The 27,862-nt window shown below is 43.2% G+C and overlaps 1 protein-coding gene across 1 annotated transcript in view; it reads left to right on the plus strand.

Moving 5' to 3' along the window:
• The window catches only part of GEMIN2 (gem nuclear organelle associated protein 2), a 148,812-nt gene that overhangs the window by 76,826 nt on the left and 44,124 nt on the right, over window positions 1-27,862 (plus strand). Inside the window, exons 6-7 of the mRNA XM_069208611.1 lie at window positions 8,521-8,565; window positions 17,100-17,168. Coding sequence (XP_069064712.1) covers window positions 8,521-8,565; window positions 17,100-17,168 — 114 coding nt within the window. The remainder of the gene's footprint in view (window positions 1-8,520; window positions 8,566-17,099; window positions 17,169-27,862) is intronic.

The raw sequence follows: 27,862 nt of genomic DNA on the forward strand, positions 1-27,862 counted from the left end.
AGCAAATGCCTGGGACTGATCCCCACCGGATTTCTCTTTGGTGTTTGACGTCATGACTCCAAGACCCATAGCAGCTGCACCTTAATGAAGCCAAAGGCCATTCTGGACCGAAGCTGTACGAGATGAAACCAGCCCGTTAATAGAAACAAATATCTTTACAAATTAACACAGGGAGACAAGGCTGTGCCTTCAAAACGGCTTCTCCTTTTACTGGGCATGTTGAAGGATGCTGTTTAGAGACCGATTTTATCCCTCCCATGCAAGGAGTGTCTTTAAGTATAATGCAGCTAGTCGGCGCTGCATTATTTAGGTGTGCTTGTAGTTACCGAGAACAGTTTTTAAGGTAGAGAGTCTGCTCCTTGTGGTAATTTCTGAGGACATTGCTTCTGTCAACGTGCTGCTTTCATCTTGAACGATCAAGTTCAATTTTGGGCTTATTTTTCATCTAAGGACAGGTAAAGTCCAGTTCTTCCTCAAATACATTCTGAAGATGCCTTCTACCGCCATGTGGAATTTATCAGTTCCTTTCATTCGCTTAAAATCATTCCACAAGAATATGTCCTTTACAAAATTTCCATTTGTATTTAGTTGATGGGATGAAAACATGCATTGAAATCTGGTTCTCTTAATGTTAGCTTTTGGAATCTTTGCATCATACCTTATTGGACCCCACTTTATTATTATTTATGATCTTTCATCATTTAGCTTATAATTAGTCCTGATGAAGGTGAAATAAATATCCACAGTGACTCACTGAAATGTGTCGACTTTTTTTAATCGTGTATTGTTGTGTGGTCTAACGGAGAAATTGAAAATCTGATTGATTTCTTCTCTTTCTCTGGGCTTGTGATGTACATCAGGAACCTTGTTTTTAACCTTGGTTGGTATGATTGGGTTTATTCTAACTAGTATTTCTGTTATGTGGGATTTATCTTGGGGTTGTTTATACGTCATACTTATGTTATTGTTTGTCTAATGAATTATATTGATTAAAATGTATTTTTATGCATTATTGGACATTAGGACTTTTGTAATACTTTTATTTGAATTTGGTAAAGATTGGAGTAAGTGAAATTAATGATTATTAATCTGATTTGTTCTGTATTACCATTATCAGTATTTTATGGGCTCACACTTCAGGCTGTTTCCAGTTTTAGTGGTTACTCTTTCACTCTACTCGGCCATAACCTTTTTGTCATTTTGAATATTTGCTTCATGCAATTACGTAACACTACTGCTTGGGCAGCCAGGTCCTTCAAGAACAGCACTGCTCGGTGTTGCAGACTTTCTGGACTGAGTCAGGTCACAGACCCACCACATGGGAGGGTACTGCTTTGTTATCTGTTCAAATGGTGCAGAATCTGCGGTCAGGAGTACTCATCATAGAACAATTTTCTTTTCTTTGGCAGTGCTATTTCTGGTGTGTGTTCTGTCTAACCTCAACTTCCTCACCAATCCTCCCACCTTCTCGTTAAGGGAACTTGGGTTCCTTTTTTTTCATCTAAAAAAGGTCCTATGTATAGAAACCTGCCAACTAGTTGCATTCACTCTCCTAATGGGCTCTGCGTCAGGGGTAGCAGACAGCCTAGAAAGCCACTGATCATGGCGCATGGGTGGTGCTTAAATGCAGCTGCGTACATCACTTACAGATTACAAAGGAATCAAGGGGAAGCAGCACCACACCACTTAGCAGCTCAATGGGGTACTGCTTAATATTTTCCTAATCCAGTCTGACTTTTGGGGAACATTAGATGACTAACTCGTTCCTCGGGGTAGTAGAAGGTAAGAATAATGAGGAATTTGAAAAACATTTTCCACTGGGGATATGGTCTACAGTTATAAAAATTTCACCTTTTGGCATCACATGGAGCTGTTGTAAAGCATTTTGCATTATGAGCATTCAGAGCTGCAGAGAAAGCCCTACTGCCAACTTTCATGTTAAATGTTGCCTCTCTTGAAGAGACATACTTGATTTAACCAATTTCCTGGCCCACTTTACTGAAGCTGAAAAATAGATTTCTACATAATCAAATTTGGAAATCTGTACAAATTAAATACTACAGAGAACCCTTATTGCCCTCATTTTATTGTGTTGTGACAAAAGCAAGGACTTTACGTTTTGAGTACAAACCAGTATCTTTGAGTCTAGGTAAAGTGTGTTCCAAAAGTAGGAATAAACCACAATCCGATCCCCTTTCAGAGGGTCACAGGGTAATCAGGAGCTTCTGGCCCACCGTGGTGGCTTAAACCTTTTGCTCTTAGTGTCCCAGGGCCCAGCTTACTATGAGCTCTGAGCAACTGGGCCAAGTACCCCTTCAGCACTTGACACCTGGTGGCAGTGCTGGCAGAGCAGTCCAAGGCTTCTCTGGGAGGAGGTACCTGTAGGGTGAACAGAGGCTCACAAATCAAAATACATCTAACAAACCTCAATACATGTCGAGACAAATACTTGCTTTTATATAAGACAGTATTTATATGCGATCACAAAGTATAATGTGGCCCACACCACAAATAATACGCAGTCCTCAAGTGAGGCCTACTTCCAATCCCCAGGTCAACTCCTCAAGTTCCTACTCCCTGTCTAATGTTTGTTGTTATTCCCCAGTTACTGGAGCTGACATCCAAGTTAAACCTTGCTAGTGAGTTAGTCTCAAAAATTCCACAATAGCTTGGTGAAGTGTGTTCCCCCCCCACACAAGACATAAGTTAGAGCAAGTTCCCCCGTGGCCCGGCAGCTCAAAATTCAGTCGTACCCACTCTCTGGAGTATCAGGGAAGAGTGTCCGAGCCCACGTCTGTGGCCTGGCGATGAGCAGTGATCTGTATCCTACTGCCAGAGTGGCAGGCATTCATGGTGCTCCTCTGGTAACATGGTAAGACTTCCAGAAACCGGCGGCAGGTCTTTGGTACGAATTGATTTGGGTAGTTGAATCATTGCTGTTCTCTTGTTGCCATGGCCCCCTTCTTCATGCCTGTAAGGTGACTCAGGCCGACAGCCATTTCACTTCACCATGCCCCCACCTTCTGACAAAGCAGGGGTTGCAAACAGTGACACACAGAGTGACAGCAACTTCAGATCACAGTACTGCACCAGGCAACTTACCTCCTCTCATCCCAATGATGCCCCACAGCGACAGCCCTTAATTTTCTCCGTAGCCCCCATCTGGCATAATGGGGTCTCAGTCAGTACCAATGAAGCAGAGGCCCTCTTCATGTCAAGGTGCTGCCGAGTGTGACATTCCTTTTTCACCACAGTGCAGCATCTATGACCCTTATTCTTCACTGTGGCCTCCACCTGGCATATTGGAGGTTGCAATAGCACAAATGGGCAGACCGCTCGATCACTGCACTGGACTTGATTCAGGCGAGTGCTCTTGATTGTCATGGGGGATGTCCCCCTCACCCAGCATGGAAGACTAGCAGACCCTTGGTCTCATTCTCAGTCTTGGTCACAGCAGGCAGGCAGTTCTCTACCTCCACATGTTCCTTCAGCCAGCCCTGGTGGGGTTCTGTAACTGAGCCACAGGCCTGATGCACTCTACCATCTCGCATATCCTTAGCGCTGCTCACAAATCTGTGAAGAGCTTTCCATGTACTCCTGCCACAAGCATACATACATAACCTCACACAATGTAAAGATACATGTGCAAACCTTCATGTACTGCTGCCTCAGGCAAAAACACACAACAGAGCACAGTGTTAACACAAGCACAAGCCTCCATTCACTGCTGCCACGCGCATACATACATAACAGCGTGCCATGTAAAGATGCATGCTTTTCCAGCCCTCCATCCATCCTGAGGGATGCCAAGTAGTAGCTAAGCACACACAGGCACAACTTCGATTGAGACTGCTCCCCTTGTTGAACACTATTTGAAAATGTCATCTTGCACAGATTGCAGTGAAATGGTTTGTTAGAAGTTGTGAAATGCCCTAAACGCAGACATGATGTGGATCATCTGCTTACAATGTGTAAAAACAGATGGATTCAGATGGCCAGTACTGTGAAGGAAGGATTAAATCAACAGGCGGAATGGCAAGTGATGGCAATCTTGTATTCTATGTCTGGTAACTTGATGGTACATGATTGTAGGGATGTGCTGAAAATCCTCTTCTTTCTTGGTTAGATAACTTTTGGCTGTGTGGTTATGAGGGTGGCATAGATTGAGTGTGGTGACTTTGGCTTCATGTACTAGTAGTTTGCTTTCTTGAATGATATCAAGTATTTGTACACCCCTTGAATGTGATCCTTTATGTGGTTCCGTGCAACGGTCTCAGTAGTAGGGCTTGGTTTATTTGACCACTGAGGTAGTTATGACTGCAGAGCTGTGTGTAATAGGATCCGCATTTACTTTGATGTTTGATTTGTGTATCATATTGTTGCCCATTTATTGTATTGAATCTTTTGAACCGATTTAGGAATTTGTTAGATGGTTTATCCAGATTATATCTGATGAAAGATACTCAGTTCCAGGCCGCTGCAGTTTTGTGGACTGGTCATGTTTTTTTTATTTATTTATTTATTTATTTATTATTATTATTATTATAATATATATATATATATATATTTTTTTTTAAGGGGTAAGGCCTTCCAGGCGTTTGATTAAGAGGGACTATTTGACCACCAAGGTAGTTATGACTGTATACCTGTGGGTAATAAGATCTGCATTCACTTTGATGTTTGAGTGCATCATACCATTTTTTTTTTGTATGAAATTTTGGGACTGATCAAGAATTCAATAGGTTTGATGAGAACTATTCTGTTACAAGACAGTCGCTGTAGTTGTGTGGAGTGGCCATGTGATTCCTAAGGGGTTATGCTCTCCAAGCGTTTGGTTAAGATGGACTGTTTGTTGGCGGCTCACGCACCTGAACTTTGATTGATTAGAGCCTGGCAGGAGTTTACATATCTGTAGTGAAGTAAGTAATATTTGTTTCTAATGGATTTATGTTCCATAGCGACCTGAAGTTCAGTGTGTGTGTGCACGAATCTGGTTAATGGACTGGCGTGTATGTTTTTTTTTTTTTTTTTTTTTTTTTTTTCTGTCTTCATGTAGATTACATCATCCTTTCTTTATACTGGAGTAAATGACTAATGGTAAGCATGGTCTTGTGGGAGTCCTGCTACTGTAGATCGGATGTTAGAACTTTACTCTTGATTTGGTATGTTTTTTTTGTTTGGTTGGATGTGCTGGGTGAAAAGGATTAAGCAGTGCTTTTCCAGCAAGTTGATGCTGAAGCAAGTATTAATATGCTGTGTTGCTTTATTTTTAGGTATTGGTTTCAGGAATTAGTTGTTTCACTTTTCTTGGGGGGTATTTAACTTTTGTCAGTTCATATATACACTTTTTGGTGCAGATTTTGTGTTGGATTGTGGAAAAATGCATGTTTTACACTGAGGTTTATGTAGGCAGATTTTTTGAGGTGCCTTGTGAGTGGGTGATTCACTTGCATGTACAGCGTGGTTTGGTCTTCTGCTGCCTTTAAGTGATGTATACTGTTTTATTTATGTGGGTTATTTATTGTGCTGTAGAGCAACAATTATTGTGATTTTATCCACTTTGACACAATGTCCTGAGGATGGTCTCATGGACGGTTTGATCCTTGGGAGACCAAAACTTCGACCTAATACTCTGCATGATGCAATTCATTCCATGAGCTAATGGAGTCCATTAGGAGCGATTTCTGATTGTTTGTAAGACTGTATATAGGACTTAAAACTTTTGTGGTTGATGAGTCAGGAGGGTTGGTGCCCTCCTTCTGTCCCTTGGATGAAAAGCGATTGGGGAGTAGAGGAGTTACTAGAGCGTTTGTATAAAAACACTAAAAATTCTCTTTGGTGCTTTGCGATATGGATGAATATATTATTAGTGAATGTGTAAAAATTCTTCATTTTTTCAGAAACTAATTACAAGCTGTTTGAAGATTTATTCATTTATGGAATACGATTTATGGTTAATTATGACATTTATAGTGTATAATATTGCTGAAATATTTGTATGCAAATGATTCCTTCATGAACATTGTGTGCTTTATAGTTTACTCCAAATCACATCACAGCAAGTTGGGCCTCCTGTATTTGGCCATTATCACACATCTCAGGATGTATAAAAACTTTCAGTTCCATTGAGTCAGGTGTCTAACCTCCATTTGCATTACACACTGGCAACTGGGTACCAGTGGCACTAGCTATGGTGGTGTCAAGAGGGCTTGAAGAATGCAGAATGCCCCTGCCGTAAGTAATCAGTGGCTATCAATAGAGAAATCAACTGTACAGCAGCAGCAGATAGCGGGAGAAGCCCATTAAAAAACACAGCTGCTTAAAGATGCTGGCACAGCCGTTACAACCTACCAGTGGCAGGAGTGGGGTTGGTGTTGCAGGGTAAGAACAAAGCAGCATCAGAAAGAGGGGCTCCTACATAGTCTCACAACAAGTACAACCTACAAGTGCAGCTGATACTAAGGCCTGGTGCTAACTGCCTCTCAGTTGTTCACATCTGAGCTGTATTGCAACACTTTCAGATCCAGACTGGGGGTGGGTGCAGCTGAAGCAAGTGTTTGCCCTGTAAACTCGTCACACTCCCTAGAGATTTGGGTCAACTCACCCCAGAGTATATTGGCCGACACCAACACAGTCAAAATTAGACTTAGTAAGGAGAGCCAAACATGCATAGCTTAGAGAAGAAGAATACCACTTACCTTTCCACTGCAAACAGTGGTGCCCCTTTATTCCACCAAGGGAAATCCAGAAACCACACTGATCTTTGTGAAGGGAAAGGGCTAGGTTACAGTGTGAGACATCTCATCTGGGAACTGGTCAAGATCTTCAATCAAATGAATGTGGATTTGGTGTGCATAAAGAGGAGCAGTCCAGAATAATTTGGTAAATGGAAGGCGTACTAGAAAGCTCACAAATTTAAAATCTAGGGTGTGCTAGTTATGATATATTTTGTATCTATAAGATATTGTCAAAAAAGGCACCAAAACTAGCTCCTTTGACGGATTGAGAAAATGTCAGTCAAAAATAGGGATGGGCAACACTTTACAACAAAAAAAACAGTATTATTGGTACTACACACTATAGACCACTTTCGAGAGGACACGTGATGGAGAGGATGTGGGGGAACACCGTCATTCACATACTGTAACCCTGCCCCTAAGTTAACAGAGTTATGGGAATAGGTACTCAGTCAACAGATAAAACCACTACTGGGAAACGTGCAGTGCATGGGGCTGTTCTCATGAATAGCCCTTAGCTGGCATCTTGAGCCCTACCCATTCGGTTTGGCTTTATCATATCACACATGCCTTAGTGGCAAAACAAGTGATTTTGACAGATTGTTGCAGGGTGACATTTGCCACTGTGCCATGTGGCTGAAGAAAGTATGGTGAATTTTAGGTGTGGAGAAACTAACCCTAATGGCACAGGGAAGGGTAAACAGAATAAAGGAGGCAGTGGAGCCTGGAATTTCAGGGGCTTTGCATGTCCCTTCTGACTACAAGTCCTTTGCTCCAGAGTGCCCATTGCTATAGCTGGCAACCTCCGGTAGCTGAGTGATAGGAGCTTCGGACAGAGCTTTGAGAAGATCTGGGAGGGGTTGATGGGGGCAAATGGTAATGCTGGAAAAGTTGGAATGTCAGAAGGGAGTTAAGAGAAGTGGGTTTAACTTTAGGAGGGTTGGGTTTGGTAATGATTTTAGCAAAATTGTAATGACCATCAGCTTTTTTTAAATCTCCAGTGTTGAAAATGAAAGCCTCTCACTAGAACTTTGCATTTGAGTCTGTGGAAGTTCAAAATCATTTGAAAATAAATCTTTTTGGGCTATTGGGTACCGTCGTGCATCAAGGAAGGACATTCTCTTGTGGCGTTCCTCAAGCTGATAGCAAAGTTCAGAAAACCATCTTAGTCCTCGCCTTGCATTTTTAGTGTTGATAGATGAACTGACATTGCACCTTCACATAAGGTTATTGAGAATTCATAGCAAACTTAAATCAACCTTAAATGAAGGTATCATGGACAGGCACGTTTTTATAAATGTTTTACCTTACTATTTCATATAAATAAAATTTGACCACAGTAACCTGGTCTTCAGGTCTAGAGTGAACAAGATTTAAATTATGAATCTTTAGGGAAACTAGGCAACACCCATGGTGAGGACCTGGTGCCAGCCTTTCCTAGCACAGTTTTGAAAACATGGAAAGATAACAAATGAACCCCTCCGCCTATTGTAGAAACACTAAATTGGAGATAAATATGTACATGTATAGACGTTTAGAACTGATAAAAGGAATTTTGCCACTGTTACTCGTATGCAGAAAATATCAGGAAAAGGCTTGAGGATGTCACAGTGGTCCAGAAATCATACAAAAAATATTTTTCTCTTTTTATTTCACTTCTTGCTCACCTCCTATTCAACACACCCTTCAGACAGATTTTTATGCTTAGACAGCAGTACTTGTTGAAACATTTTTTGTGTCATTCAGTTTTTTTTCTTCTCTAATGCAACATTTCTGTTCCTAGGTTGGCTTTCCTCCTTTGCTGAGCATTGTTAGCAGAATGAGTCAGGTAAACATTCTATGTTTTTAAAAAAAAAAAGTTAAATTGTTCCTTTTTTTAAATAATCACTTTTCTTGTAAACCTACCAGTCCAATTTTGTCATACTCTTTGTAAGTAGCAGCCGGATTTAGAGTTTGGAGGACAGGGCAATGCCATTTATTCTTGTGTTTTACTGCCAGGAAAACACCTGCTGGTGAGAGACAGGAAAAGAACAATAATGGCCCTCACAGCCTGGGAGAAAACACCATGGTGCAGGCATTGTTAGTTTTTTGTATTTTTTGTTTTGTTTTGTTTTTTAAGTGTGCGAAACTTATTCCTGCTTTAAGAATTTGTTTCTGAAAAGATAAAAAGATGCCAAGAGGTTTTTTTTTGACTGCCGTCAAAACAGACCGCATTCATCCACCACTCTTTTACTACATTGAAAGTAACCGTTGTGACAACAATTACCTTCAATGTGCAGACATGACCACGGGCCCGGTGGTCCTCTCCAAATTTGGTGGGTTAAGTACCTTTTGAGGTGGTTGAGGGGACATCCCCGCCATGTCGATGGACCTTACTCCGTCTGCCAAACTCTAAATTAGGCCCTAGGTTTAATTATTTGTGTACTTTAGTTGTCATGGATACACTGATTTTTCTTTTTTTTTTTTCTTTTTTTTTTTTCTTCAGTCTGTGGTTTGCCAATCAAGACAGGTGGTCAGTGAAGTTTTTAAGGCTTGTTTCAGAAGGGAATTGGGCCTGGGGAGGATGCCCACTTCCTTCCAAAACCAAAATGTGTGCCTTGCCATTAATATTTTAATTTAATGCTATATTTCGTTATCAGATGTTCTTCCATCATTTAGTTTAATCTTTTTCTAAACATATTGTTTCTTGAGCTTTCTTAAATTTTTGTGAATTGAGTTCTGTATAAAAGTGCCCCTTTTTGACTTGGTCTCCCCCACTTTTTGCCTGTTACATGATGCTATTTTGACTCAAAGTGCACTGGCGTCATGCTATCCAGGTCCCCAGTACCATATCTCTTTCCCTAAAATTGTGCAATTGTCCCCACTTGGCAATACCTTTTGCACACCTGTAGGTCTCTGGTAAATGGTGCTCCAGGTATTTAGGGCATGAGTACCAAAGAGCATACCCAAGGGATGCAGCATGTATGGTGCCACCCTCAGGGTCCCCTCGCCTAGCTCATGCAGACTTCCATTTCAGACTGCGTGTCTTGGTGCTCCTAAAAGTGAAGACACTACATGGCACACAGCGTATGTGCCATGCCCCCTAACACTTCATGCACGCAATATATGCAAGTCACCCCTACAGGAGACCTTACAGCCCCAAGGCAGGGTGCATTATATTACATGTGTGGACATATCTGTAAGAGCAGATATGCCCCTGCTAGGTCTGTCGATTCATAGACATTGTAAACAGTCAGGGAAGCCATTTTAAGTACATGTGTTGGGCACTGGCTAATACGAGTTCCCCAATTACATGTTGGCTTCACGGAAAATATGGATGTTTGGTATCAAACATCTCATATTAATAACCCCACACTGATTCCAGTGATGGATTTATTAACACATGCACCCAGAGGGCACAGAAGAGGTGCCCCCTGAAAATCCTACCATCTACCTGTGTGGTGGCTGGTTGGTTTTAACTAGCCTTTCACAAACAGGCAGGTTTCTTACCCCCATGGGTGAGAGCCTCTGCTCTTGGGTGGTCAGGAACAAAGCATACTCTGATGGGTGTTAACACACCCCGACCAACAGGATGACCTGCAAATCTGCATTCCAAGGCAGGGGGCTTCGAAGAAGCCCACTGACCTTGGTATGCCTATCTGGCTTCCCCAGAAGGGAGATGCTGACCCCTCGCCCCAGAGCCTATTTGACACCTGGACTGGCAGGAAAATTAGTAGTCAGGAAGACGTGTCCACGCTCATCAGTTCCACCCCTAAGGTGAGCTGCTAATGGGACGTAAAATTTGAAAGGCTGCCATCTTGGTGACCGCAGAACTAGAAACTCTGGGACAGGGTTATGCCCACTTCACACAGGAAGGACTCCTACAGAGGATGTAGTGAACCCAATGGTGAGTAGCACATTGGCTACTACCCTACACTCCCCTAACACCCCTAAATTCCGTATTTGGGGAGCCTCTGGCACTAGAAAATCAGATCCTGATGACCTGAAAAAAGACTAACCCTGAAGAGTCACAAAAAAAAGAACAGAAGACCAGTAGCTGACTTGGTTCCGGTCCTGCCAGCCTCTCTGCTGTCCTTGACAGTTGTGCCATAGACAACCTGTACTGCAACTGCCTGTGCCTCCACAAGCATGGCACGACTGCCAGCCTTCCAACACTCAGGAACTCCGATGGAGTAGCAGAGCTGCTCCCCTGCATCCTGAAGGCACCCCAGAAGAACTGTGAGAACTCCGGGCCGCCAAAACCTGACAACAAAAAGCACCATTGCACCTGTACACCCCAGCCCATGTTGAAGTGGGCCAGCAGTGCCAGCGTGGTCCCCCTTCAGAGATGAAGCTCACCATGGGTTCCCCAACTGTGGACTTCCCAACCCCACCTGCAGCCTCTTTGTTCAGGCCCCCCTCTACCACGAATGACCCGGTGACAAAAACCCGATACCTCAGGGCACCTGTGCTCCCGGGCTCAGGAGAAGAGGACCAAAGGTGTCTCTGCGTCCCCGAGCACTGTGAGACCTGAGCCCCATTGTTGGTTCAGCTGGAGTGGTCCCCCAGTTCCAGCTTGCAGCATCTTTCTAACCAGACCGTTCCCCATAGGTAACATTAGGGCACCAGATGCTGAAAGCACCTCGAAACCCGGCCACCCCAGTGCCTCCCGAAGTGACCTATTGGTGCTGCTTTGGAAGGATTTGAGTTCCTAAATGAGATGGACAACATAGCCAATCCCAAACCTAAAGAAAGATGGGGAAAGCTCAGTCCTTGAGCGAATAGCTGCACAAACCTTTATGCAGTCCACACCACACGCATACACACACACACACACATCATGCACCTTTACGCATTAAAACATAGCAAAGGTAATAATCGCCATGTGCAATTCAAGGCTGATGAAACCCCAGGCGAATGGCCTGCAGTGGGCTCAGGGTTGGCAGAGGATTGGAGGCACCATATCTCTATAGTGATGTACCCCCCAGTGAAAGCTAGGAGGCTTTGTCCAGAACGGTGTGATGCATGTATCCCATTAAGGTTACCTACCTTGCGTACCTTGCAGTTGTCAAACCTTGGCTAAATAGCACAATTTTCCTCGCATTTTTGTGAGGGAAAGTTCAGGAATCTGTGAGGTAAATACATTTTTTACCAACCACTGTTTCCACACTTCCCTCAGTTAGAAACTGTTCCCCACTTGTGTGGATAGCCTGATCACCCACAGCAGGAATCAGTCAAAATATGGACCCTGTGGTGTCGATGAGGTCTTTGGGTGAGAACAGTTTTGATCTGTTCCTATAATGCATGTAGGATCCAGCCACACACGGCCGCGTTTGAAACAGATTAAGTGTTGCAGTGCAAAGTGGTAAAAATTTTTTGCTCTTGGCTGAAACTGCCTGAGTTTTTCTGTCACCTAAACATTGAAAAACATCTTTTGATCTGTATGTTTACATTCAAAGGGTACTCCAAGTAAGAAAAGATGCTTGGATCCATGCAGGCCACACCTCCCTGGATCCCCCTGCATCGCTAGGTTTCAGAAATGCCCAGGTTTCGTCGGTTACCTGCTTGCAGGCTGATCCAAGCTCAAATAGTGCAACCATTTCATTATGGCAAGTGAGAGGAAATTTAGATTTCTCTGGGCGCAGTTTTGACATTTGGTCTGGCAGAGAAGGGGTAACCCCTCTGCCCCATTCTGCCACCCAAGGGGCCAGAAATGTTGTCTTGTGCTCAGGAGGTGGACCTGTATCAGGAAGGGAGTGCCTTCTGTACATGCCTCGCTCACGTTTTTGCACTTGTGCTGTGGTGGGGTTTTCAGGCCCCCAGGTGAGCTTATTTGGGTGTTTATCAACAATCTGCCCATCCTGGTATGGTTAGCAGGTGGGAGTTCAGAAAGCCCACCAGGCGATCTTGAAAATATGTGAGAAACAGAATGAGGTGTTGAGTGTTCTACTCCTGGCACGTCCCTTCACCCCATCCCCAACTCCCCTCCACAAACACCAGACAGTCTTTCTGCATACCGGGTACAGCAGAATGAGGGAGTTAACCCATGTGTAAAAATTACACCAAAAAAATCCAAATTTTCTCACTTGCTGTGGGGATGGCTATTGTATTTGAGTTTTAGGCAATTGGGAGAGGGGTGGATCCTGAAAAACTTTTGGGACTTGAGTTGTGGAAGGTGGGGCCTAACACCAGGGTGGTCCAGCCGCATGACTTTCTTTATTCTACTCCTTGGGCTTTCTACCCACCCATTTCTCCCCTGTCCAACAGTACTTCTCCTGTGTTGATTAGTGCTTAGAGGGACTGAGCTATGCCCCCTGGCATCGATCACAATGAAAGAAGCTGGAGCCTACGGGCCTTTCTTTTTTGTGGAGATTGTTGGCAGTCTAGCAGCTTTGTAGGGCTGTAGATAACGTGACCTTTACACCTCTCAATGGTACTTATTATATTGACTTTGTTCAGTCGAACACAGTTCAGATCGTTGTTCTAATTACGTTCAGATGTTAAGGGATACCAGGCAGTGTTGTTTTTAAGATGAACTGATCTTTCCTTACTGTTCTATACTGGATCTCCAGGATCTATTTCATACATTATTATGTGGAGAAGTGACCCTTCGCGCTACAGGCCTTCTTCACCCTCGTTATTAGTGATACCTGCACACTATGGAAATGTACCAGCGTAAGTCATTGTTGCCCACATGGACAGGGACAGTTCTAAACAACGTTATTGGAAATATTTGCATGCAGTAAGTAAATACAACATCAGCACACAAGCCCTGTTTCCAGATTTACTTTTTTTTTTTTTGTTCCAGTCATTGTTTGCTGGTGTGCAGCCAACATGTGGATCACCCCCTAATGGTGTGCAGGCCTGGGGCCTTTTCAAGACTGTAAAAGAACATAACATCATACATGTTAGTTTATAGTTGTGTTGTACTATAAGGACTGCGAGACATGAGTGAAACCGACTCGTGTTTTTTTAAGTTTTTTTAACCTAGAACACATGTACACACGAATGATGTACAGACAGTGAAACACTCTCACCATGCAGGACAAAAAAAGTTAAATAGTTGGAAAGCTTGGGAAATTAACACTGTGGCAAGATAGGCCCATAGTGTATTGACTTTATTTATACATCCAAAGTGCAGGTGAGTAGTGATGCTAGCTATGTGATCGTTTTAAACTGTCTACCTGCGCTGTTCACTTGAGCATTTCTAATGTGGATAAAGGGGTCTTGCCAAGTCTTATGTTAATATAGTCTATCAAATAGGGCCATTTAAGGTACTTGTCCCTATATCTTTCCCCTTTACGTCATTTACTTGGTCCGATTTATGGCTGGCCTGTAATGTTCTTGTATTCTCATTTTTAAAGGCCTTATTAATGCTATCAACGCAGATTTTGTGTCGGGGCAGAGGAAGATGTAAATGACATAGGCACTCTTACAGTCACATAATTGTCTGGCGTCAGCTACTCTGTCAAGCCAGACGGTAATCATCACAGGAGGGGGCTTTAGCTCCGCGTTGGGAGCCAGGAGTAAATGTTTTGATTGGGCAAAAATTGTGTGCTTCCACAAAAAGTGTTATGTTTATTGTGTTTGTTCATCCAGCTGCCTGAGCTTGAACTTTCAGAGACACCACATGACATTTTAATGCTATTAAGCTATCTTGAATAACTATATATTTTATGGTGTTTTCTCTATCAGCAGCACAGATGAGAAGGGTAGTCATTGACCTAAATGGATTTTTAAGTCTGGCATGCCAGTTCAACTGACATTGGACCTTTTACCCTACACCAATATAATACTCTGCAGTATTTTGCTTCCACACAAATACAGGGAGTGCAGAATTATTAGGCAAATGAGTATTTTGACCACATCATCCTCTTTATGCATGTTGTCTTACTCCAAGCTGTATAGGCTCGAAAGCCTACTACCAATTAAGCATATTAGGTGATGTGCATCTCTGTAATGAGAAGGGGTGTGGTCTAATGACATCACCACCCTATATCAGGTGTGCATAATTATTAGGCAACTTCCTTTCCTTTGGCAAAATGGGTCAAAAGAAGGACTTGACAGGCTCAGAAAAGTCAAAAATAGTGAGATATCTTGCAGAGGGATGCAGCACTCTTAAAATTGCACAGCTTCTGAAGCGTGATCATCGAACAATCAAGCGTTTCATTAAAAATAGTCAACAGGGTCGCAAGAAGCGTGTGGAAAAACCAAGGCGCAAAATAACTGCCCATGAACTGAGAAAAGTCAAGCGTGCAGCTGCCACGATGCCACTTGCCACCAGTTTGGCCATATTTCAGAGCTGCAACATCACTGGAGTGCCCAAAAGCACAAGGTGTGCAATACTCAGAGACATGGCCAAGGTAAGAAAGGCTGAAAGACGACCACCACTGAACAAGACACACAAGCTGAAACGTCAAGACTGGGCCAAGAAATATCTCAAGACTGATTTTCTAAGGTTTTATGGACTGATGAAATGAGAGTGAGTCTTGATGGGCCAGATGGATGGGCCCGTGGCTGGATTGGTAAAGGGCAGAGAGCTCCAGTCCGACTCAGACGCCAGCAAGGTGGAGGTGGAGTACTGGTTTGGGCTGGTATCATCAAAGATGGGCTTGTGGGGCCTTTTCGGGTTGAGGATGGAGTCAAGCTCAACTCCCAGTCCTACTGCCAGTTCCTGGTAGACACCTTCTTCAAGCAGTGGTACAGGAAGAAGTCTGCATCCTTCAAGAAAAACATGATTTTCATGCAGGACAATGCTCCATCACACGCGTCCAAGTACTCCACAGCGTGGCTGGCAAGAAAGGGTATAAAAGAAGGAAATCTAATGACATGGCCTCCTTGTTCACCTGATCTGAACCCCATTGAGAACCTGTGGTCCATCATCAAATGTGAGATTTACAAGGAGGGAAAACAATACACCTCTCTGAACAGTGTCTGGGAGGCTGTGGTTGCTGCTGCACGCAATGTTGATGGTGAACAGATCAAAACACTGACAGAATCCATGGATGGCAGGCTTTTGAGTGTCCTTGCATTGGTCACTGATTTGTTTGTTTTGTTTTTGAATGTCAGACATGTATATTTGTGAAAGTTGAGATGTTATATTGGTTTCACTGGTAATAATAAATAATTGAAATGGGTATATATTTGTTTTTTGTTAAGTTGCCTAATAATTATGCACAGTAATAGTCACCTGCACACACAGATATCCCCCTAACATAGCTAAAACTAAAAACAAACTAAAAACTACTTCCAAAAATATTCAGCTTTGATATTAATGAGTTTTTTTGGGTTCATTGAGAACATGGTTGTTGTTCAATAATAAAATTAATCCTCAAAAATACAACTTGCCTAATAATTCTGCACTCCCTGTATATATTGATTCCCATGTTATCTGCTTGAAATGCTTCGCATTACCATACAACATCCCTTTAAAGCCAGACAACTTGGTAATGCTTGCTCAGTAATAGATGAGTTGTTAGTTGGAAGTCTCCAATATATTTTTAGGAGTTTCCTTAAGTGATGTTGTCCGTTATGCAAGTTGGTTAGGAAAATGTTGTAAATGTGATGTGAGTTATGAAAAACTGTTGCCCCGCAGCCAGCCATTGTTTTTTCTACCTCACTCCTAGAGATGCATGAGTAAGTTGGAGTGACTTTTGCTCCCGTCGCTGTCACAAAACATGTGTTTGCTGTACATCACAAAACAATGACTGTAACGGACAAAAACAAGAACATTGAAAAAGCATCCTTCTTCTGGAAACAGTGTCTTGTGCTTACATATATTGTATTTACTTACGGTATGCAAGCATTTCTAATAAGATTGTATAGATTTGTTTGATAATTTATCCAAACATTACTTTGGGAATAAATTGTGCCCTTTGAGATTCAGTCAGGACAAATACTATGGTGCTGTTGTGTTCATCCATAGGAACCAGTGATGAGTAGAAAATGTTTTGTTCTGGAACAAAACTTTGAAGGTAGGAAGTATAGCTCAGAAGTGTAACTGTGAGCAAACGTCAATTACCAAACTATTTTAATGGGTGTAATTTGATCACTTTATCCAGGTCATTAGGCACCGTCTCTAGCCATAGTATTTTCACCAGCACATCATATTTCATATGTGTTAATCTAATCAATTTAATAGAAGCAAAACCAGACTCCAGTTCCCAGAATGCATTAGGCTATCACATAGAAAGCCAGGACTGGAAACGGTGCCTGAGGCCTAGAGGCGGGTGATCACTCTAAATGGGTGCAGGACATTCCAGACCGATAAATGCACAGCTGTCCATATCCATGTCTTGATGCATTATTTGTTCATTAGAACAGCCAATACTCAATCTTTATTTTATGTTGTGCTTACTTTTTTTGTTTCATTTTCATTTAAAGGCCACAGTAACAAGCGTGTTAGAGTATCTGATGACCTGGTTTGGAGAGAGGAATTTTACCCCTGAGTTGGTAAGCTTCTACTTGTATTACCCTGTCCTTTATCATTATTACTCTCGTAGCTGAAAGATTTGAATGAGAAATTGTGCCTGCACCTTCAGAACGAGTCCCCCCGTATGACTTTGTTTTGTATACCTGTGATAGCGACATCCATTACTGAAGTCTGCACTGAAACAAGATCATTTTAAACACGTAAATAAAGGATCCTTATCTTATTGTTAGTTGACTGCCTTTTACCTGGCTTGGCCCTACACTGTTGTCTAAATGTTGCCCTGCATCAGCGGTGTTACTGGTCCAAGCATATTGAAATCTAACACAACAACAATGCTGAACCATAAGGCAAAAAGGCACTGTGTTGGATGAAGTGATGTCCTTTGATGGTAACAAGCAAAAAGAAATTGTCAAACGGGGTTCTACATGGAAACAAAATAAGACGGTGCAGACACTTAAAATCAGTAAAGAAATACCTCTGCAAAAGAATAGTAACTAGCCTTCCATCTCTTCACTCCTGAGACTTTCTACCTTATTCATTCCTGCAAACTCCAGTTCTGTTAGCTACAGGTCAGCAAGCATTTGTATTTGGCTCCAGTCCTACATGATGTTACTTTTCTTGAAATAGCTCCAGATTTGCAGCATGTGCTGTTGGGTTCACATGCTCTGCACCATCTCGCAATCTATGGTTGGGTGTTAATGTTGCAAGTTTTTTCTCAGAATTCAAGGTTTCATTTTTGAGGTGATTCTTGACCATGCCCCAATACTCACAGTGCAACAAGACATATACTGCACCTGAGAGCTTTTTTACACCTTCCTCTGGTTCGGATGTACCTTTTTGGAGCTCCTGGACTGTCTCGCTACAGAGGTAAATTTCTTGACACCAGACTCTGGACTTGCTGCATGAAGACATTGTCCGAGTGCAGACTACATTGAGAGTGGTCCAAAAATATAGAGACCCGGTCATAAGAGTATGTCTCCAGAAGGTTGGGAGGGGTTTATGGAGGTAGCACCCTTCAAATTCTGTCCTGAATGCAATAAGTTCCTGTGGTCGGACCAAAACAGGATGTTAAACCACTGTCTCCTAAGGGACTGCTAAGAATGGAACTGTTCAGCCTTTAGGCCATGCGATAAAGAAGGGACTGCTAGTGGACACACTACAGATTCCACTGTCAAGGTTGTCCTGGGCCATCGGGCGCAGTCTGTTGAAGGCACATATTCAGTTTGTGACAGGATGGCCCTTCATGTAGTCTGGAGGGGTGGGGGGCGTCAGAGTCCAGCCTATCTTTCCTCCAGTAACTCGGGCTTCGAAGAAAATCTCCATGGCCCCACTGAAGCCTCAGCAACTCAAAAACAGAGCCCTAACGTACACAATCACTTCTTTAGAGAATTTTCACTCTGGGGTTCAGCTTCAAATTGAGCCTTGACTTCAGGACAAAGAGCTGCCTCGAGAACCATGCCTGGAGTACTGATCTGTGATTGAAAGGATCTCAACAGTCTACCACTGTTCCAGATCCATCTTTGCCGCAAAAGCCTCTCTCTGCTCCAGGGAAAGGTCCACTTTAGGCTCTTACATATCTACGTCGACAAACGCAATAGCAGCCTGAGAAACTGACATGCGGTTTGCACATGTTAGTCCAATCCCCTTTTAGTTAAGCCATGAATCAATGAATTATACCTGTCACTAGATTTGCTCAGAAATGTAATCCAATTTATATCATTCTATCACTGGTAACACTGAAAGTGGTTACTTGAAATTCGTGAAATGCATAAATCTGCACAAATGCAAAGACATATACTCTTGGTGCACTTCAGTGACTTTCTTTAAGAATTGAGCCCCTAATTAGGTCTGGTGGTAACAAGATCTTTTGTCTTTATTAAAATTCTCTCTCTATCCTGGTGTCTGCTGGCTTCACTATGAATGATAGCAATCTACGGTTTCACAATGAGCATATCCGGACACAAAGTAGTTTTGATCAGTGCCATGAACTACTGTGGGCAAGGTGTACTTTTTGCGACCAAAAAATATTTGTACTTTTTGCCAATGTTTGTTACAATGGTGGGGGCCCAGCAGCTTCCACAACAATAATGTTTTACAAAAGCCATGTTAAAACAAGACACACATTAACAAAACCAAAAGGTTGACCAATGTCAGACCTATTGGCTTTGCCAATGCTTGTTTATCTTGATGTTTCCCATAACCATGTTGAAACTGGTTACACTATTTTTTTTTAATGATTTTTATTTATTTTTCCTCCCCACTATGACTATCTTTTGGAAATGCAGCATGCATCAACACGTTTTACTCAATGATGTTTCAAAGAAATGGTATCTAAAATTTCAAAGTAATGTAGGCAAAACGTTTTTTCCTAGTTTTCCATTTTTTTAAGAACATTTTATTTTGAAAGCAAAGAATCATTAACTGTACTTGCTAGCTTCTGCAAATATTTGCATCTCATCAAACCACATTCTGGGACCATTGTACATAGCTTCATATTGGTGAACTTTGCAAACATGCGTACTCATTTTTGTTTTACTGGAACCAGTGTCCGTAGTGGAGTCCAAGCTTACATATATTTAGAGCACTGACCCTAATAATAAAAGCTTTGCATTAATGAACAATACATACAAGTTCAAACAGCATTAACATAAGGACTTAAGTATTGCCTCAACTGCAGACAATTCCATTTCCTGCTCCATAATGTGGTACTGTAAACTTGCAGCCAAAGGGTTTGTGCAGTTGTTGGTTGGGCCTCCTTGTCCCAAGGACACAATAAGCATGAAAACTTGTCCTTGACTCCAAACAATACGTCTAGGGCATCGGGCTATAGGAATTCCACACCCCTGCATTTATTTGAAAACTGAGAACATATTTCACTAACTCACATTGATGGCCTGGGGGTGAGCCCAGTGCACAGGCACCTCTCTCTGACTCTGGGCTTGGATGGTCTTTTAGTGACCCAAAAGCTGCACTGTTTTGCCAGGATTGTTAACCACTTGTTACTCCGAGGCTTGGCTTGGGGATCTTTTTACTAATATGATGATTTAAGGGTCTGTTCGAGAACAGAGGTCGGAGTATTGAAAACAGGGGCTCTGGTGGTTTGAGTTCAAGAGGCATGTTCTTCACCTTCGCTAATTCACGGTCTTTGGCCATGCGCAATGCCGGACGTTCACCTGTGGAGGTTTAGTGGGCAGGCTCAGTGGCCTCCTTCACACTGTGCAAGCCGGGCAGGGAAGCGGCTGTCTGCAGGGGTAGGGGGTGTGACCGGTACATATGGTGATTAAAATATTACTTTACGTTAAAAAAAAAAACCTAAAAAAACACTTGACATTAACTTAAAAAAGAAACAAAAATTAAAGTGCCATTATACTTGGGTAAAACTGTCAGGTTAAACATAACAGTTAAAACAAAAAAAAAACCATGCAAATTCACACTTACTGTTAACCGAAGTAACTAACTCGCACCCTTGCCATGCCCTACTTACGACCTCACATATTACATCATGATATGTTCAATGACATTATGAGAACATCAAGGCTGCAACTGAAATGAAATCATTTAACCTTTATTTTTTTTAAGTGACTGAATATGTATATAGGTGTATGTGTGCATAGAGATCCATAGCTGACAAGTGTTGTCAGGTCTTCAGCTATTTTTTTTATTTTTTCATCAACCACATTATGCACTTGTAGTTGAAGTTTCACTTTCAACATTTAAAAATTTTGCTTGCAAACCCCGTGTGAAGAAAATCCATGAATGCCAGATGATGTCATTCATTTCAATGGGTCGCTTCAAAGCTATATAGATGGAGGCCATCTAAATGTCATCAAAATGATTCAGGTTTTAAGATTACATTTCTACACAAAAGTATGTGCATCTAAAAAGAAATGTCAGGAGTGAGTGTTCAGACATTGGTTACAAATGACTAGTCAGCGAGAGGATCTATTTTAGTTTAGCCCAGAACCAGAAGAACCTGTTACTGAGTAGGTCATTTCTTGAGTCCCAGCTCCAGGTGACCAACACAGATTACTTCTTTATAGAGTGGGGAGCACATTTAAGATACCTCCCATTTCAGGGCCAATGATCTCTGGAACAGTCTGCACATCAGTTCTCCTGGAACTAATGGAGGTTCAGTTAATGCTTGGAGCATTTTATAAACCGATTCACAACCATACAGTGCCCTTTCGTGTAGGCAACATTACCACTATGTATGGCATCTAGAAACAGGTTAAGCATTTATAACAGCTGTTGAAGTTGGCTCAGGAAGTTTGGCACTGGGTCATTTATCAGTAAGTCTTTCTCTGAGGGAACTCCTTCTTAGGGTGGACAACTTTGTGGAACTGCTCAGCAGAATGAATCAAGAACAGTGGTGGAGTGGGTGTGACCTCACCACTGATCATGTCGTCTGCAGTGTCAAACGACTCTGCGCGGTTACTCATCTGCTGTCATCCTGCTCTACATCAGTGAGGAGGCACCGGCATTATACCTGCAAGGGCCCCACATGGTGTCTGTGGAGCTTTGGATGCCATTGAAGTTGAGGGAGCAGGGGAACCCCCGATTATTTCCCCCCTTCCACCACCCCCCAGGCTTCCAGAGAACCCCACAGGCAGTAATCCCAAGGGGACACGGAGATCTTTGCACCACCTGTGGGGCTCCCCGGAAGCCCTGAGGGATGCTCAGGGGTTCCCACACTCCCTCAGCTTCCTGATTTGTTTTCATTGGAGCTCTGGACCTGTAGGGAACCACCGGACTCTGATGCAGGGTGCTTGTACTGCAAATAACTCAATGTAATTTGGTCTGGAGGATCTCAGGAACCAGATCACACAATCTCCTCATATATTTCTACTGGTGACAGCCACTCTGAACTGCTAGTGTATTATAAATGTTCCTGGTGGTGTACTTGGACTTTCAGCCTGTGACCCTATTAGAAGGGGCATGGTGGGGTGCTTGGGAGGCAAGGAGGGTTGCATTTGTTGCAGAAATAGTCAGATTAGGTTTTGGTGCAGTTTGCAGCAGGGTACTCCCTTGCCTCCACTGAATTCGTCAGTTCAACTCTGGGCCATGGTTTTAGGCCTATCGTACCTGGGTCCCAGAGAACCTTCGATCCTGACTGCTCTTGCCACCCCCCACAGGTTTCTGTGATTTTTTTTGGGGGGGGGGGGGTCAGCCAGGTCAGCCGGGTCAGCCCTGGTGCAGTGCAGGTGAAGTGGCTATGTCTAGCTTTGCCCCATTGCCATAGCTAAGGATAAGGGTCCACAGGACACCAAGCAAAGTACTCTTGACAAACATACCATGGGGCAGGCGCTCCTAAGTATTCCAATCCTGACAATGCTGCCCATTTGGGAGCCACCCCGCAGTTGCGAGATATGCTGGAAAATTGGTGCGGTGGGCACAGAGGTTACTCTCCTCCTTTGGGACATACGAAACACAGTTGACCAGATAACTGAGGCTGAAACTTGAGTCTCTGGAGTGGAGGGTTCAGTTGTATCCCTACAGTGGACGGTGACCGAACTTACAGCAGTGACTAGAGAGCTGGCGACCCAAGTTGAGGACACTGATGGCAGGGCTTGCAGCAGTAATTTGCAGTTTGTTGGTTTCCCAGAGAGGTGTGATGGCCCCTCGATGGAAAGTTTTTTGTATCAATGGCTCTGTATGCTGATGCCACCAGAATCCACACCTCTTGCTTTGTGATTGAGTGGGCCCATAGGGCTCTGGTGTCGTGCCCCCTACCCGGGGCTGGACACAGACTGGTTATTGCCAAACCCCCCAATTATATGGAGACGCTATCCTCAAGTATGTTAGAATCTAGGGCAAAATTGTGTACCAATCTCAAACCATCTTGATCTTCAGCGATTTACACAAGGATGGTCCAGCAACAACAGCAGTCCTTTCAGACAGCTAAACTTGCCTTTGAGAAATCATTTTTTTTTAAACACCTTAAATATTCTTCCACTAGACTGACGAGAGGGTTCCCATGAAGCATCACATCCCTCAACCGATGGGCCCTGATATGTCCCAGGGAGACGGGTTTAATCTGCCCACATATACCCCAGTAAAGCGTCGTAATATATCATGTTCCCCGTGGAAGAGCCCCCAGATAACTGACAACTCTGACAGCTGGTGGTAGCACCCAGTCCTCCAAGGAGTCTGCCTTGATACCCCCAAAGTAATATTGCTGAGGCTGCTTTTTCAGGTGGTGCCTCCTCTGAACTTTGATTTGCTTTTGCTGATGAGTGACCGTAGGACATTTGGAGTGGTTATTTGCTTTCCTCACTCGTTCCTTTATCATTTTGTTGGATATGGGGAGCCACTGGGTCAGACATGACAGGACTCCCTGTTGCAACTCAGAGATGGCCTACCTCACAACAGATACTTCCTGTTTTCAAAGTATGTGGGGATGGTGAGGATTCATTTTTCTTGTAATGTATGATAGTATTTTCTTCTCCTTATTCTTGCTTTGTCTTCATGTTATATGCCTACCACATGTCTGTCCTCCCACACACCATCTATTGACACTCAAACCCACCTCTGATATGAGTAATCCATTACCAGATTGTCCAGTGGACTACTCGCAGGTTGTGTCATGGAATATGAACAGAATGCTGGACAACCTTAAGAGAGTGGCGGTTTTAGACATGACAAGAGGATAGGGGCATATGTGCTCCTCTTCCAGGAAACTAGTCTACTTGGTACCAAAGTCCTGTGCTTGGACTGCTTTGGATATATCTTGGTCTTCACTCTATGTTCATGAGGCAGTCCAGGGATGTGGGTATCCTAATTAAAACTACTGTCCCATTTCATTACACTAAGACGTGGACTGATTGCCAGGGCCGCTACATTGCTAACACAGGGACAGTGGGGGAATAACTCACATTTCTATGTGCATATGTCACTACATTCAACCGCTTAGTTTATCTTTTATAGGTATTGACAAAGTTGTGGGGAGATCTCTCCAAGGGGTTCATAGTTCTGGGTGGTAATTTTAACAGCGTAGTGAACCCTGCTGAGGATCGGGCGCTCCTGGAATTTGAGGTGATGCTTCTGTCCTTCATTTTTCACTCTGGCCCTGATTGATGTGTGGAGGGCCCATCACATGACGGAGGGGGGAGGGTATACGTTCTTCTTGGTCACCCATGGCTCCGTCTCCCAAATAGATTTTCTTTGTTCCATGATCCTACAGCATAGAGTTTCTGACATTACAGTTTTAGATAGAGGACTGTCTGATCACTTGCTGATAGATATGAAGCTCAATGTGGTCCACAGCTGCCTGTTTCTTTTTTTTTTTGCTGGCTCCTGCAGAATCTGGATTATCGTCTTCACATGGAGCGCTCCAGTGAGAAATACTTTATGCATTATGCTTCGTCCCCATTGTTACCTGTGACACTGTGGGAGGCCCTGAAACTCACTTTACAAGAGGTGAGCATCAGCTCTTGAACGGGGAATGGCGGCCCAAAAAGCAGGATTTTATGTATCTTGAAACCCAAATGGCAGTATTAGTGAGCAGAGTCATTGGGCCAATGGGCAGGTGGCTCGTAGGCAACTGGGCCTTTTGCATCATCAAAGCAGATCGTGCTAGATTAGACTAAACTGTCCTAACAGGCAGCTTAGAGACTCATTTATCAGTGGCGAGACAAAAATACTTCAAAGATTGTCAAGGTGTTTCTCATTCCTCTCCTGTTCCACTGGTTCAGATCCCCTCTGGCACTCTGCTTACCAATCCACAGGAGATAGCCTGCAGTTTTGCCACTTTACTTGTGAGTGTTTACTCTTGGACAGAGGTCCTGTCCTGGGAGCAGATTGTAGATTTTGTACAGACACTCTCTGGGACCGATCGCAATTTGCTTGACAACGCACTTACTGGGGAGAGACTCTTGTCGCCACTGGTGGTATTAAACGCTGGGTAGGTCCCAATGGGTTTGCATTTAAGGTGTTTTTTTTTTGTTTGTTTTTAGCTCATATGTCCAAACATCTGGACCACATGCTTCAGATGTTTCACTCTGTGGTCCATGCCTCTGTCCTTCTAGCAGATTGGCACCCTGCAGAGTTAGTAGTCTTTCCCAATCCTGGCCTGCAGGCCAATGAACATTCTTATCACCTGACCTCAAAGTGAAGATTCTGGCGAAGGCGCTTGCAAAGACTGATTCCTGATTGGGTACATCTAGACCAAGGAGGATTTATGCGTCGCCGTGCAACTCATCACAGTATTCAATGCCTGTACAATGCACTGGCAATTGACGACAGGTTGGAGAGTCTGGCAATTCTCTTCGCTGACATTGACAAAGTCTTTGATTCCGTGAGCTGTGAATATCTGCTTGTCTTGCAGTACCTTAATTTAGTTCCCAGATTTGTATCATACCAAAATTACTGGATACTGATTTAACATTGTCAGTTTGGGTGCTCACGCCGCATCGGCTCCATTCCCAAAACAGCGGGGGAGATGACTGGGTTGTCCCCTGTCCCCCCCCTCGGTGGTCTGGGTGGGAATGGACTGGCGGGACTTTGACTTTGGAGAGGGCTGTCGGATAGAATAGCACTGTACACTAATGATGATCTTGGCTTCATCATATCACCTGACGATTAGGGGCCCCAGGTTCTGCAGCTTCTGCGAATCTTTGGGGAGACCTCTGGTCTCCACATTAGTATGTCCAAGTCAACAGTGTTCTCGGCTAGTGCTTGTCCCAAACATTTCGGTTGGGCGTTGGGTTCTCAAGTTGCACTGTATGTATTTAAATATGTAGGCGTTTTTGTGCCCCCTGTTTCAACTCTGGCGTGACTGCCCAACCTGATGCCGGTTTTAGTTCACCTGCAGGAGTATATCCGGATCTGTGCCGTCTTGCCTTTTGTCCTTGATTGGTGGGTCCACCATTTTTAAAATCGTATCACTGCCCCAGTTCCTTTATTAGCTAGAGGAACTTCTTTTACGAGATCCCACGTGGTTCCGTAGACTGCTTTTCATCCTTACTACGATTCTTTGGGAAAGGGCAGGGCGGCACTGCTCCTATAGCCCTGAGTAAATGATTTTAGTCTACATACTGTGGAGGAATCACTGTGGCGGATATCACATCATACTATCCTGTATCCCATCTTCTAATAATTAACAATTAATGGTAGGGTGTCCAGGGTGACCCTGCGTATGCATCGGAGAAATTGGAGCTATTCTTATTCTTTCTTACTTGGGTGGCAGAGAATCTCTTCCTGTCGAGGGAAAATGGTGTGGTCCATTTAAAAAGTAAAGGTCAACATTTCATTGTCAAACACGTATTGGTATATTAGTGAGATCCACATAAGGCCATAAGAAAACTTGCGTGAAAGTAGTTAAGGGAACCACATCAAATACTGTCCCATTATACATATGGTTGAAAGTAGGGCCCCACAGAATCATATGGGTGAAAATCAATAATATCCAACCCGTATTTGGCAGGTAAAACATATGTCGAAATGAGCCGGCGGCAGGGATAGTAAGAGAGAAGATGGGAAAATAAAGGGAAAAAGAATAGAGTAGGACCGAGATGGAAAAAAAAAACATTCTCCTGAAAGGGAGGAAGGAGAAAAAGGTACAGTCCCCATGGGTCAAAGAGTCCGGATGTCAACACCTAAAAGTAGTGCTCTGTGCAGAAAGGTGTGGTCTAATGGATGAAAAAAGGCACCAAAAAACTGCTGCTCATGCTATTGATAGCCCTTGTGAACTGAAGTGCCAACAGGTTTAAATTCAAGTAGTCGGGATGTCTGGAGCTTACTGTCAAAATTTCAAATCAAGTTAGTTTATAGTAGGTCGGGAGGCACAGGTACAGCCCCTAGAGCTGGGAATTGGAGACAGGCTGAAATTACCATAGGGACATATACTTCATCACTCACGTCTCGCCTCAATAAATCCAGGAGATGTACCTGAAGTTGCTAAAAATCGCGGTCCTTAATTGCATTACAACCCCTTGTCACTCGGTGTGATGAGAAATGATTCACAACTCTTTTCTTCTACTTGCCACAGTTGTAAAAAGTTGCTGCCATGTTTGACAGGTGAATCTTCAAAGTGCATCTCTGTTAAAAATATGTGCATTTGATTCTCGTGATCTGAGGCAACAAACTTTCTGTAAGTCAGAGACGGGCTTTGTATTGCCAGCAGACGAGCGAGACTGGTGCCAATAAACAACCTGAATGTGAAATCAACACCAGAGACGTGTATCCAGCCTCAGGCGTCTATTCCTTTAATTGGCAACCATACACCCACGTTTCTGTTTATACCGTGTGGAATAATAAGAATACCCCTTCTGAATGGACCCCGTGCAGACCATTGGAGGAAATCGATATGGAAGATTTTTGGTGTCTCCATTCAATTTTATCGTCCTGATGATGAACCTACACTGATTAATCTGGATATAGGGTCGAAATGGTGAGAGGCTACATAACTGTGGACTGGCTCTCAAATTGAGTGGATGGGGATATTTAAAGGATAGATATCCCAGGACTACCTTATTTTGTTTTTTTTGTTTTTTTTTGCAGTCATGTATATAACACCAGTTTACCTTTTGCACTTTGTCACTTTGCACTGCGTTGTCACCATACAGGAACTCCTTATTTTTATATCATTATTTTTATATCATTCTAAGATTTTTTGATACTGAATAAAATTGTATATTTCTCTCTTTCCTTCTACACTATATATACATATAACCATGGAAGTTAAGGGTAACACTTCCCCCTTGGGGACCATTTGTGT

Source organism: Pleurodeles waltl, chromosome 9, assembly GCF_031143425.1.
Source record: "Pleurodeles waltl isolate 20211129_DDA chromosome 9, aPleWal1.hap1.20221129, whole genome shotgun sequence".
Taxonomy (NCBI): Eukaryota; Metazoa; Chordata; class Amphibia; order Caudata; family Salamandridae; genus Pleurodeles; species Pleurodeles waltl.